This window comes from Caloenas nicobarica, chromosome Z, assembly GCF_036013445.1.
Source record: "Caloenas nicobarica isolate bCalNic1 chromosome Z, bCalNic1.hap1, whole genome shotgun sequence".
NCBI lineage: Eukaryota > Metazoa > Chordata > Aves > Columbiformes > Columbidae > Caloenas > Caloenas nicobarica.
Window position 1 is genome coordinate 81,673,430 of NC_088284.1, and position 11,958 is coordinate 81,685,387.

The window sequence follows — 11,958 nt, forward strand, 5'->3', positions numbered from 1 at the left end:
TTTTGTTTGTTTATGTTTGTTTGTTTATTTGTTTTTCTGTCCCTGAGAATGTTCTTTTTAGCAGAAACATCCCGTGTTTCTTTCATAGTGACACAACAGTAAATAGAGATGCTCACTGATGTAAAAATAAAATGAGATCGTGTAGTACTGAAGTAATTAAAATGACTGTTTCATTTCCAGGTGTATTAGATGATTACAAAGATGCCTTACTCATCTGAGATAGCTACCTCACAACATAGCATCTGCTGTAAAATACAAGGTGTAGTTCAATATCACAAAATAATCCAGCATTCATAGTTGCTGTAAATAAAAATGGTATGTAACCAGTAAGACACTGGAATCAGATTGCATGCACAGCAAGATGAAAATTAGAATTTTACATTTTAAAACTTCAGTTCAAAGTGCCAAATAACGAACCAAAACACCAATTACTGTCAAGAAATCCCTTCTATATGAGGAGAGTATAGGCTGAATACAAGATGAAGGCACAGCAGAAGGTATGAGACAGTCTAAAGGCTGTTCATATTTACGCAAAGATACTTTCTGTGACTGAAGCAGCCTCCTCAGACTCTCTGGCTTCCTTCTCCACTTAGTAAGCTGTGAAGACAACTACGTACACCCTCCACGCAGAGGCCGGAAGAGTTACAAGCATGATGGAAGTCAGGATCAGAATTCAGAACTATTTTGACGAATTGACAAGATGGTCAGCAATCAGTGAAACAAAATGTAATGATGGCAAGTTGACAGTGCTTTATTTCATATGAGAAAACTCCTTTGCAGAAATGCAAGATGGGAAGTAACTGGATAGAAAATACTATTACTACAGAACTTGGAAGTTACAAGGAACCAGGTATATGAATCAACAATATGATGTATTAGGAGGGGTGCAAACACGTAAGGCAGGGAAGAACCTGTTCCGTTCTGCTTGGTGCTGGCAAAGCTTGAGTGGTGTAGTTTTGCGGAACATAGTTTAAGACAGAAATAAAGAAACTGGAAAGGTCTGGGGGGGAAAAAAAAAGGAACTAAATCTTTCCTTGAAAGTAATGTTCTTAAGCTTATGGTACCTGGTAATAGTTTTCTGCAATGTAAGAACATGTACAGACACTGCATCCTAAAACAACAGCTTAATTTGCAGAAAAGGGTAACCTGAATATGAAGAAAAGTCTAAGTTTATCAGCAAAGCATTGTGGAATTACCTTTATGGCCAGTGGTGAGCCACAGGGTGGCCACTTCTCTGTTCGGTTTCTTTTCCTGTGCTCCGGAGATGGTGGATTTCAGATATTGTGAAGGAAAAGATTTCTGGAGGTGAGGAAGAGGTGAAAAAGGTGGGGGAACTCATGAGGAGGTGCAGACAGAAGTATGGATATGTGGGAGGAAGCAGTAGCAGATGACGTGGGACAAAAGGAAAAAGTTTGTAATAGGCCAGACACATGAAGCAGCTGGGGGACCAGAAAGTGAAAAAGTGGCAGAAAACAGGAAGAAGTGGGGGCAGGCAGACATGGGAAACTCTAGCTTTAAGCAAACATTCTGCTTCTCTGCATAACGATGGTGCTAGGTGACCTCAAGATAGTCTTTATCAGCCCTCTTTATTACTCGTCTGCAAAGAAGTGCAATCAAGCATTCAATTTCTCATCTGCAAACAAAACCTGTGCCCTTATCTGCTAAACGCCACTGCAAAATAATTCTTTCTTCTTACTAGGACAATTTACTGTATCAAATCTGATGTCAAATATGTTTTTCACAGTGCATGTAACAAACTTCCTTTAACACCTGTCGGCAAACCCATTTATTGAGAAAGAAGTAGTGACCGTGACAGATTCTGCTGACACCTTGAGTTCCAAGTGCTTCTGCTTCAAACACTGAAGGAGGACAGGAGGTGAAGTTCTTGTAACTGGGGCACCAAAATCTTTTTGTCCTGTGCTGTGGTGACTAATTTCCATGAAAATTCCACAGTTATCAGTTAATAAGGAGTCTTATCTTTTACCAGAATCGAGACAGCAAGTATTTCAAGCTTGTGTGTTGAACAGAAGCTCTGTGACCATTTTCTTTCAGCTGTCATTAGCTCCTGTTTTGTGTGGAAATAATAATCTACCTCACTGTGAACTGAAACTGACTCCCAAATATATAACTTTCTTTGCATCCATGTTTTCTGTGTGTGAATTTCCATTGAAAACCTAATACAGTTTTGTGGTGGTGGTGTTGTTTTTTTTTTTTTTTTTAAAAAGTACTCACTCATGGTTTTGCACAGGCTTTGCAGCATCAGTCTATGATATGTAAATTTTTCTAATACAGCCTCTTGCTCAGAAGCATAAAAAGCACTGCTAGCCACCTCTAAAGATTTTACACTCCATTTAGAATGAAAAGGTGCTTAATGAATGAAAAAGTATCTTAAAAAATATGACTGGACTGCATAGCATTATATTTTTTTTATTATTATGTATGATAAAATTATTTTTTGTGTAAACTGTTATTTAACATCACAAAAGTCTTGACAGGTCACAGAGCAAAACTTCCCATCTGACTTTTTTGTCATTTCCCCAGTCTACTGAAAATTGCATTAACACACATTTAGATTTTACAGATAAATCAACACAGTACTAAATGCCCAAGATGTTGCAATATTTAAACTTACAATTAAATATTTAACCCAAGTAGCGTTAAAGGGACACTGCCAAACTCTTATGACTAAAACATGGTAATTCTTAACAAAAATAAAGACAGTTCTTTATACTTACTTAGTAGTGAATTTCTTATAATACAAAAATAATTTAGAGACCCTCAAAAACTACTTTCAACTGGATTGTAGCAGCAGTTTACTAACAAGCCCTGTTTTGGGCCATGTTCATGTGAAGCTTACTTCTGAACTAGGAAGCTATTCCCTAGGTTTTGGTGAAGGAAAAAAACCAAAACAGCAATTGCCTGAGTTTTTTTGTTATCTACATACACTTAACAGACTTAAGCATGGCGTAATAGGGCATTTTGACAGAGATTTGGGTATTTATGGATCTTGTAGCTGATACTGAGCATAGATTTAAACACAAGTGACGGAGGATATCTTTCCTTATGAACTGGCCTGTGAGTCTTCTCTGTTGGAGCTCTGTTTTCACAATCCAGTACAATCTGGCTAAAGGGCTTATAATACTGGATCAAATAAACTGATAGTGGTATAACACAAAATGCTAATTCAAAACGTGATCTCACTCTCCTAATGAACATTTGCAAAATTTTAGCAACTGGCCTACGTATCGGCAGGGTTTGTGACAGAAGAGGTCTCTCTGTCCACGCTACTGCATGTGGTTATCATCAGCGCTCCCACAGCCTTCGCAAAAGTGTAGAGCAAGATTACTACTGGTATGATACCACAGGTGGCTAATTTGAAGGAATTCAATCAATTACTGTTAGGTAACCATGTCTTCACCGGGACAACTGGTGTAAGATTCAACGCTATCTATTTCTTGAGCCATTCTGACTTTACCTGCTTGCCACCTCAGATGTGTGATTGCCCATTGTGAACCCCTGGCTACTGAGAACAGTGTCTGGACTGCTACGTAAATAAAAAAAAAAAAAAGTAGCAGCATGTGTCAGCAGGCTGAAAAGGAAAATCACACTGTGGAGTTTGTTCACTGGAGGGCTTTTTTTGATTTCCAGGCTAAACTTCTGTATTTCTTCCTCTGGCCAACTGAGGCCAAGACAAAAAGCTCCTAGGTTTGTTTATGACAGGTCTACCGACTGATCAAACACTCCTGATGTAATACAGACATATTTGGATTCCTCCAAAAGAGAGACTACGATCCGAGTGATAATAGGTCTTTCAAGTGCTGCACTGCTACACCGCTCCTGCCCACTTAAAATTTTGCTCCAGCTTGGAGATGTCAGCGCAAACAAGAACTAGGCACGTCACAACCTATCAGTACAAATCCTGGTGAGGAATATACTCAAGATAGTAAAGGCAGGAGTGCAGTGAGTTGTGAAAGGAGAAAAGCATTACATAAGATATTCTCTTCTGTAATCTGTAGACAGAGATGCTTTCTATTTTGCAACTGTTTTTTTCTCCAGAATTTACACCTGTTAAGAAGGCTACCGATTTCCACTACCCTATTCCTTAGAAAGAGCCCGTATTTTGGACTCCCTTTCTGTTGTGTATAAGACGGGGGGAGAAAAAGTTTCCCCATAAAGTGAAAGTCAAACAAATACAGTTAAACTCTCATTGGCACTCTTTTTAGGAAAGTATATATGTCTATATACAAAAATAACATCAGACAGTGTCCTTTTAAAAAGTTATATATATATACTGTTAGAATAATGACACAAACTTTAGCCATTTCAACAGCTTTTAAATATCACACATTCAATTTTCATAAGCAACTTACAACATCGTTTAGCATTTCTCAATGCATTCAACTTTCTTTTTTTGGAACAGAGCCAAATGCAATGCACTTTTCATAAAAACCATACGCACCAAACACTTCATAAGCAAACAGTAAGCAGTTCAAGTTACATTCACTTTGCGGGAACACGTGTACCGGCTGCTTAATCCAGCGGCTGCAGCAGGGCAAGGTAATGTTAAAACGTCCATCCTTCCACTAGCACAGACCACTAACAACCAATTTACCATCCAGTCACATAAAAATAGTCTTAAACACAAGTAAAACCTTTAAGTTTGCACAGCCTGGCTCTCTCAAATTTAGAGAATGTGCTCTGTAAATAAAATTTATTTTATGAGCTCAGAAAAAACACCAAACACATCAAGCAAGGGCTCAATCCGCTTGGTACAGAGTACTGCAACACTTTAATTAGTTCACACATTCTCTTAATTCCTAACTCTCATGCCCATAAGAAGAACACTTCCCTAGCCGACGGTGAGAGTGCTCACTCTTGTTCCCATCAGGATCCTGGTGTCCCCAGGCAAAAAGCCTCAACACTCAGTCTGCGGTTTGATGCAAATCAAAACCTTTTTGGTAAGCTGATGTACATGTTATCTTGCAGCTTGGAAGTTTTGTCTATAGCATTTCCCTATGTTAGTAGATTATAAAGAAACTGTCACACAGCTACCTTGCAAAGATGCAGGTGATGATGGGTGCAGCATGCACCAAGCGGCGGGTGACAATGGCTGCAGAATGTCCCTCACCTCTTTCTTCCCATCGAATCCTGCGTAGATGCTATTCTTGCTTTGACCTAATGGTGCTGCTCCCAGCACACACCCAGGCTTAGCACGAGCTGTCTTAGGCCAAAACGTGAGCAGGAGTCGAGTGAAGAGTCACAAACCTAGTGCTACATTAACAAGGTTTCAGGCACGAATGTAAAAACTCTTGTTTGGGCATATATGCATCTCTCAGAATCATAACAAAAATAAACCAATATATTTCAATCACAACACATGTGCAAACATGCCATGAAAAACAAGAAAGAAAAATGGTAGCTTCGGCTAACGCTGCTAGCTTATGTATTTTTTACAAAAATAGGAATAAAGTAGGCAAAAATAGGTGAAAATTTCTGCAGCTCATGTGCATCAATTTGCCCGCTCTTTACAAACACATACTGCTTTTGCTTGCATCAACACTTTCACAAGCCATTTGGGTTTTCAGCAGGGAAGAGATCACCCAAAATGCGGTCACTAAGAAGCGCCTCTAGAATTTGTAATGTGAAGCACTATGCTTGCAATGGATTTCATGGCACAAGTAGAAACCTTGTGACAAACTCCAGCTTGCGAAATGTAGTTGGAAGCTAACCAATACAGCCTTTCTGCCCCAAATATGTTGAAGTGCCCAGGCAGTACCTTCTCCACGAGGCCTCTGTCCACCAACTCCATGAGGCGTCGGCAGCTTGCAACGTAGTCGCTTATTCTGCTGTAGGGAAGCCAGTCAATCATGGATCCGTCGTACACCACATCTCCGCTGAACAAAATCTTCCGGTCTTTGTCGTGCAAGCAAATGCTGCCTCTGGAGTGACCAGGCATGTGCATGACGGTAAGCTGTCGGTCTCCAAGGCTGATCACATCCCCTGCAAACAAATGTGTTACAGGAAAACATAGGCGTTTATCATGTATGTTAAACACCACAAAGAGTATGACCTACCCATGCACTGAGAGTTTATACATGCTATATATCCATGACAATGGGAGTGTGATGTTTATTTTCTTGGTGAATGCATCTGAAAGATATGCTTGACATTAGGGTATTTTCCAATGATAGTTAACACAGGCTTGGGCTGTAGTAATTGGATCTATTCCCACCCTAATAAACTAAACAATGCGAAAAGAAATGTGGCAGGGAAAATAAAACAGGAAAAAAACAGAACACATCTAAGTTGGGTCTCCTTTGGAAGTTTACCAATAGAGTGTTTCACAATTTATTGTAATTTTACCCTCAATTCACGTAGAATTCTGCTGCTGTTAGTTTTGAAAGGCAAAATGACAGAACATGGAGGATAACCAAGACTGGCCTCCACACACTTTCTTCATCTCATTTAATCAGAAATATAAAACCAGAACTTTCTTCACTTCTGGTAATTTTTGCCAGCTTAAATTTGATTGCCTTTTCACTGTTCTGGCCACTGACCTGGTATTTCCTGCAGAAAGTTTGTCTAGGGATGGAGAACAGGCCAAGTAAGTCTGCTGTTGATTTTAAATTGTAATGCCAGCTTAATTATAAACCATTTATTTACAGGTGGTAAATATGCAAACTTCAGGGCTTTGTAGGGAAAGATGACCAATGTATAAGCAACCTTCTCAGTAGTTGCTTAACCACTATATGAAACAGTTCTAAAAGACCCAGCACCCAGCACCATTGTAAAATGGTACTTGTGCTTCAAGTTCCAAGGAGAACAAGAAAAAAGTTAACCAAACCTCTACTGTATTAGAAAGCTGAAAGTTACAGATCTTGGGCCAGAGACAGGCATGCCACGAGTTTAGTCAAGAGTCAGGGAGCCTAAAGCTACTTAGCTCTTGGAAGGCAGACCTTTTGTGACAGGACCTTTGGTATTCACCTGAAAATGATTACTGGAAGTGCCAAAACAGCATCTGGAAGTCACAACAAACCTAACATCTGACCGGGTTGTACCTAACAGGGGAATGGATCCCTACATTTGGAGAAGCAGCTAGTTTCAAAATTAGCAAAGAGAATTTTTAGCCAAATTCTCTTTCAGGGAAGTGTTGTGAAGCCTTGGCAGGAGAAAGAAATAGACCTGACTATTGAAAAGATTGTGCAGATTGTGCATTGGTGAATGAAACTACAGTGGAGATAGTGAAGTTAACAGAGGAAAGTGTTCCAGTGGGTGTCAAACTGCTCTGGCACTGAAAAGAACACAAAGAAACAGAATATGGCATAATAAAAATTAAAGAAGAAATGTACAGAATTTAAGAAAAATTATTAAAATTCTGAAGCTGAAGAGACAGCTGAAGGGAACTGTGAGTCTTGCAAGACACAAGTGACTAGGAAAACACTAAATGGTAAGGCACAACACAAGTAAATACAATTTTAGCTAGAAGGGCCAAAATGAGAAGCTTGAAAGACCTGGTAAGATTAAGGTAATGCAAAACCTAAAGAAACTAAGCAGACAACGTATAAGTAAAAGCTGCAGCTTTGGACTGTTAACAGAATATTGCCCCTGCCCCATTCTGTATTTTCAGCATTACTGGGTATCCTCACCCCACAGCAATGACCCAAACACAGAGATGAGACGCCACTTCCATGCAGTATGTCTCAATAAACGTTATCTTAGAAAATATGATTACTTTGACTATGAGTGTGCTTGTTCTTGTACAAGACTGTTTTTTAAATAATTCCTCCTTTTTAAAGAAAAACAACTTAAACTTCTGTTGATTGACTATAGTTAAATGCCACATTAGATATCCTCTGAAGTCTTCAGTCAGTTTGGTTCTGCTTTTCCAAGCACCTATGTGGGACCATAGAATAGTCTGGGTTGGAAGGGACCTTCCCAGATCCCCCAGTGCCACCCCTGCCATGAGCAGGGACATCTTCACCAGCTCAGGTTGCTCAGAGCCCCGTCCAGCCTAGCCTGGGATGTCTCCAGGGATGGTTCATCTACCACCTCTCTGGCCAACCTGGAACAGGCTCTCACCACCCTCAGGGGCAACAATTTCTGCCTCATGTCCAGCCCGAATCTCCCCTCCATTAATCTAAAACTATCACCCCTTGTCCTATTGATGAAAAGTTAAAAAGATAAATATTTCGCAACACAGGGCTTTGAGCAAGTTCAATCAGACAAGAGACAGCAGAGCCATCTGGAACAAAGAGAGAAGGAAACAGACCTTGAGGTAGAAGCTCAAGGAAACCTCCCTCCGTCATGAGCTGGTGGTATTTCTATAGCACCAGATTTGCTCAACTTGCGTCCCTCAGGTGAACTTCACTCGTTATAATCTCATTGTAATGTCCAAACCCACACCTTCAGCAATAAAGCCCCTGAGCACGCGCCGTAAATTTAAAACACGCTGCACCTTGGAGATGGGCATTAGCAGAACCAACAGGAATGAGGCTGACCAAGCGTAACCGTGAAAAGTGCTGATAACTCTTGCCCAGCATGTATAAATGTTAACTGTGTGATAGCCAGTGTGGCAGCTTTGTGGAGTTAACCACCTAGCACCCACCTCTGCACAGACATGAAATAAATATCTCCACTCTGCCTGCTATTCCACTTTTTGCACACGGGGTAAAAGAAACCTGATTTTTGGGACAACACTATCACAATGGGCCCTGCTAAAAAGTCTGTCCCCAGCTTTCCTATCAGCCCTTTTTAAGTATGGAAAGGCTGCAATGAGGTCTCCCCGGAGCCTTCTCTTCTACAGCCTGAGCACTCCAACTCTCTCAGCCTGTCCTCATACATCTAATACAGCCAAGAAGAGACCAAGTTCCCTGCAAAAGGTGTCACCTGCCTGTCAGACAGCCACCCTTTAACTTCTGCTACACCCTATTGTACAGTTAGGTTATTTGTTGCCAAAATAACCCAGGCATTGTTGCCTATGAGAGACTAAGTGGATTTTTTTTACCTGTAACAAGACACTTCTGTAAAAGTTACATTTATGCACATTCTGTAAAACAATATCCATGTTCTTTGCAGTACGTATTTCAATAAATTGCTTTGTTCTTTACATCACTATGCCCTGATAGTTTATAAATAATATGGGTCACCAGATGCCAGAACTGATTGACACGGTGACACTGTTAGAAGCCCAAGGCTAAACCTGGGGTGCTCAATTAGTCAGTCACTCAAATTACCGCTCAGCGATTTTAAGGAAAAAAAAAATCCTGCATCAACAGGAAAACAGATCAAGCAAGCACACGGCATTTTTACACGTCTCTCAGTCCCTGACAATACTTTCAGAACTGGCAGAAACCAGAATTTAACTCATTATGTATCTTTTTTGTCTCACTGTGTGACCCCCTACCATCTTTACCCTTCCCCTAGTTACTGCTGATTTAATACTTTTTGGCAATCATCCTGCTTGATAATCCTTTTTGGGGCAGGATGTTCCTCTCCTACCCGTCTTTACGGTTTCTCTTGCAGGATTTATCGGTCACTAAACCTCCGAGTTTCTCATTTGTCTTCCTGTTGTGTTCTTAAAGGAAGTCTCACTTTACTTGTGAACATATAGCAAGTTTTTCTACACAATATAAATCCTTAAAGGCTAAACATATTGTCAAACTTTTTAAGAATCGAGCCACCATGTCGATGGCTTGTAGATTCTGAAAAGTGGGTTGTAGAAGTGAAAAAACACCGTTAAAAGGAGCCCCATGAAAAGTGCTGATAACTCTTGCCCAGCATGTATAAATGTTAACTGTGTGATAGCCAGTGTGGCAGCTTTGTGGAGTTACCACCTAGCACCCACCTCTGCACAGACATGAAATAAATATCTCCACTCTGCCTGCTATTCCGCTTTTTGCACATGGGGTAAAAGAAACCTGATTTTTGGGACAACACAATCACAACAGGCCCTGCTAAAAAGTCTGTCCCCAACTTTATTATTGGCCCCTTTTAAGTACGGAAAGGCTGCAACAAGGTCTCCCCGGAGCCTTCTCTTCTACAGCCTGAACACCCCAACTCTCTCAGCCTGTCCTCATACATCTAACACAGCCAAGAAGAGACTGAGTCCCCTGCAAGAGGTGTCACCTGCCTGTCAGCCAGCCACCTTTTAACTTCTGCTACAAAGTGAAAAAACACCGTTAAAAGGAGCCCTGTAAAGCCATACGAAAACAGAAGCAAGGCGCTACTCCGCGACCCAGAACTCAAAACAATTAAACATTATTATTATTTTTTTTTTTAAATCGCTTCAGCCCAGGCATTCACACAGTGCGGGAAACAGGCCGCGCCGCCCTTACCCTCCTGCAGCAGCCGGGTGGGCCGCACGGGCGGGACGCGGAACTGTCGCGCCCGCCAGCCGGGTCGCGGCTGTCGCGACACCTCCCGGTCCGAGAGCCAAGTGACGGCCTCGTAGTTATCGCCGCGCAGCAGCGCCGCCGCCTCGGCGCCGTGCACCGCCACCTCCTCGAAGTGCTGCAGCCCGCCCGAGTGGTCGAAGTGGACGTGGGTGGCGACGGCCATGAGCGGCCGCGGCCCGGCCCCGGCGGCCGGCGCCAGCAGCCCGGCGGCCCGCAGGTAGTCGGGGAGGCTGCGCAGCCCCAGCCCCGCGTCGATCACCACGTCGCGCTGCGAGCCCCGCACCAGCCAGATGTTGGCCCGGTTGCTCGATTCGTAGAAACGCTCTTGGATCCAGAAAATGCCGTCGCCCAGGGGCTTGTGAGCGAACCACTCTAGCGCAGACATGGCCGGGCCCGCCGCTCCGGAGACGACGAGCCGCCCCCCTCCTTCACGGCGCCGCGCCGGGCGGGGCGGACACGGGCCCGGCCCACTGCGGCAGCCGCGGGCGGGCCGGCGTGCGGGGGAGCCCCGAGGGGCGGTGAGGGAGCCCTGAAAGGAACCTTGAGGGGCGGGTGAGGGAGCCCTGAAGGGGGGGATCTCAGAGGGGCAGGCGAGGGAGCTTTGAGGGGAGCCCTGAGGGCTGGGTGAGGGAGCCCAGAAGGGGAGATCTCTGCGGGGCGGGTGAGGGAGCTTCGAGGGGAGCCCTGAGGGCTGGGTGAGGGACCCCTGGAGGGAATAGGGAACCTCTAGGTCAGGACTTATAACCTCAGGATACCCGAGGGCATCCTGAAGGGCGGGTGAAGGAGCCCTGAGGGGCGGGTAAGGGACTCCTGAGGGGTGGGGTCCCTGGTGGGCGCCTTGAGGCGCGGGTAAGAGCGCTCTGAGGGAGGCACCCCTGAAAGGAGCCCTGAGGGCCGGGTGAGGGAACCTTGAGGGGACCGGGCGGGCTCAGCCGCTGCGTGAGAGGGCGGGTGAGGGGTGGGAATGAAGCGCCCTTCTCTGTCGCGACAGGGCCGGGCGGTGCCCGGGGAGGCCGCCGGGATCTGTCTACGGAGGGGGGAGTAAAGAGCGGGGAGCGGAGCGGGGGGACCCTCGGGGGTGGCGGCAGCTCGGGGCGGGGGTGGCGGCGCCGACAGCGGGGAGAGGGCGCGGGAGGAGCCCAGGGGAGTGTTTGACCACGGCGGGGGACGGTGGCTGTCGTGACAAATGCTGTCACCCTTTTACCTTCAGGGGCATTAGGTGAAAAGAAAAAAATAAACACAAAATCTGAGTGCTGGTGAAGGGGCTGGAGCACAAGTGTGATGGGAGCGGCTGAGGGACCTGGGGGGTTCAGCCTGGAGAACAGGAGCTGAGGGGAGACCTTCTGATCTCTGAACTGCCTGAAAGGAGCTTGGAGCCAGGGGGGTCGGGCTCTGCTCCCAAGGAACAAGCGCCAGGACCAGAGGAAACGGCCTCAAGTTGCACCAGGGGAGGTTGAGGTTGGATATTGGGAACAATTTCTTCCCCAAAGGGCTGTCGGGCATTGGAACAGGCTGCCCAGGGCAGTGGTGGAGTCACCATCCCTGGAGGGGTTTAAAAGATGTG

At 44.4% G+C, this 11,958-nt stretch overlaps 1 protein-coding gene across 1 annotated transcript; it reads right to left on the reverse strand.

Annotated features, from left to right (window-relative positions):
• Positions 1-2,442: 2,442 nt before the first annotated feature.
• Positions 2,443-10,823, reverse strand: MBLAC2 (metallo-beta-lactamase domain containing 2). Its single transcript, XM_065656456.1, has 2 exons — positions 10,335-10,823; positions 2,443-6,000 (listed from the first exon to the last, which is right to left on the reverse strand). The coding sequence occupies exons 1-2, from the start codon at positions 10,777-10,779 to the stop codon at positions 5,615-5,617; spliced, it is 831 nt and encodes a 276-aa protein (XP_065512528.1). The 5' UTR covers positions 10,780-10,823; the 3' UTR covers positions 2,443-5,614.
• Positions 10,824-11,958: the final 1,135 nt, after the last annotated feature.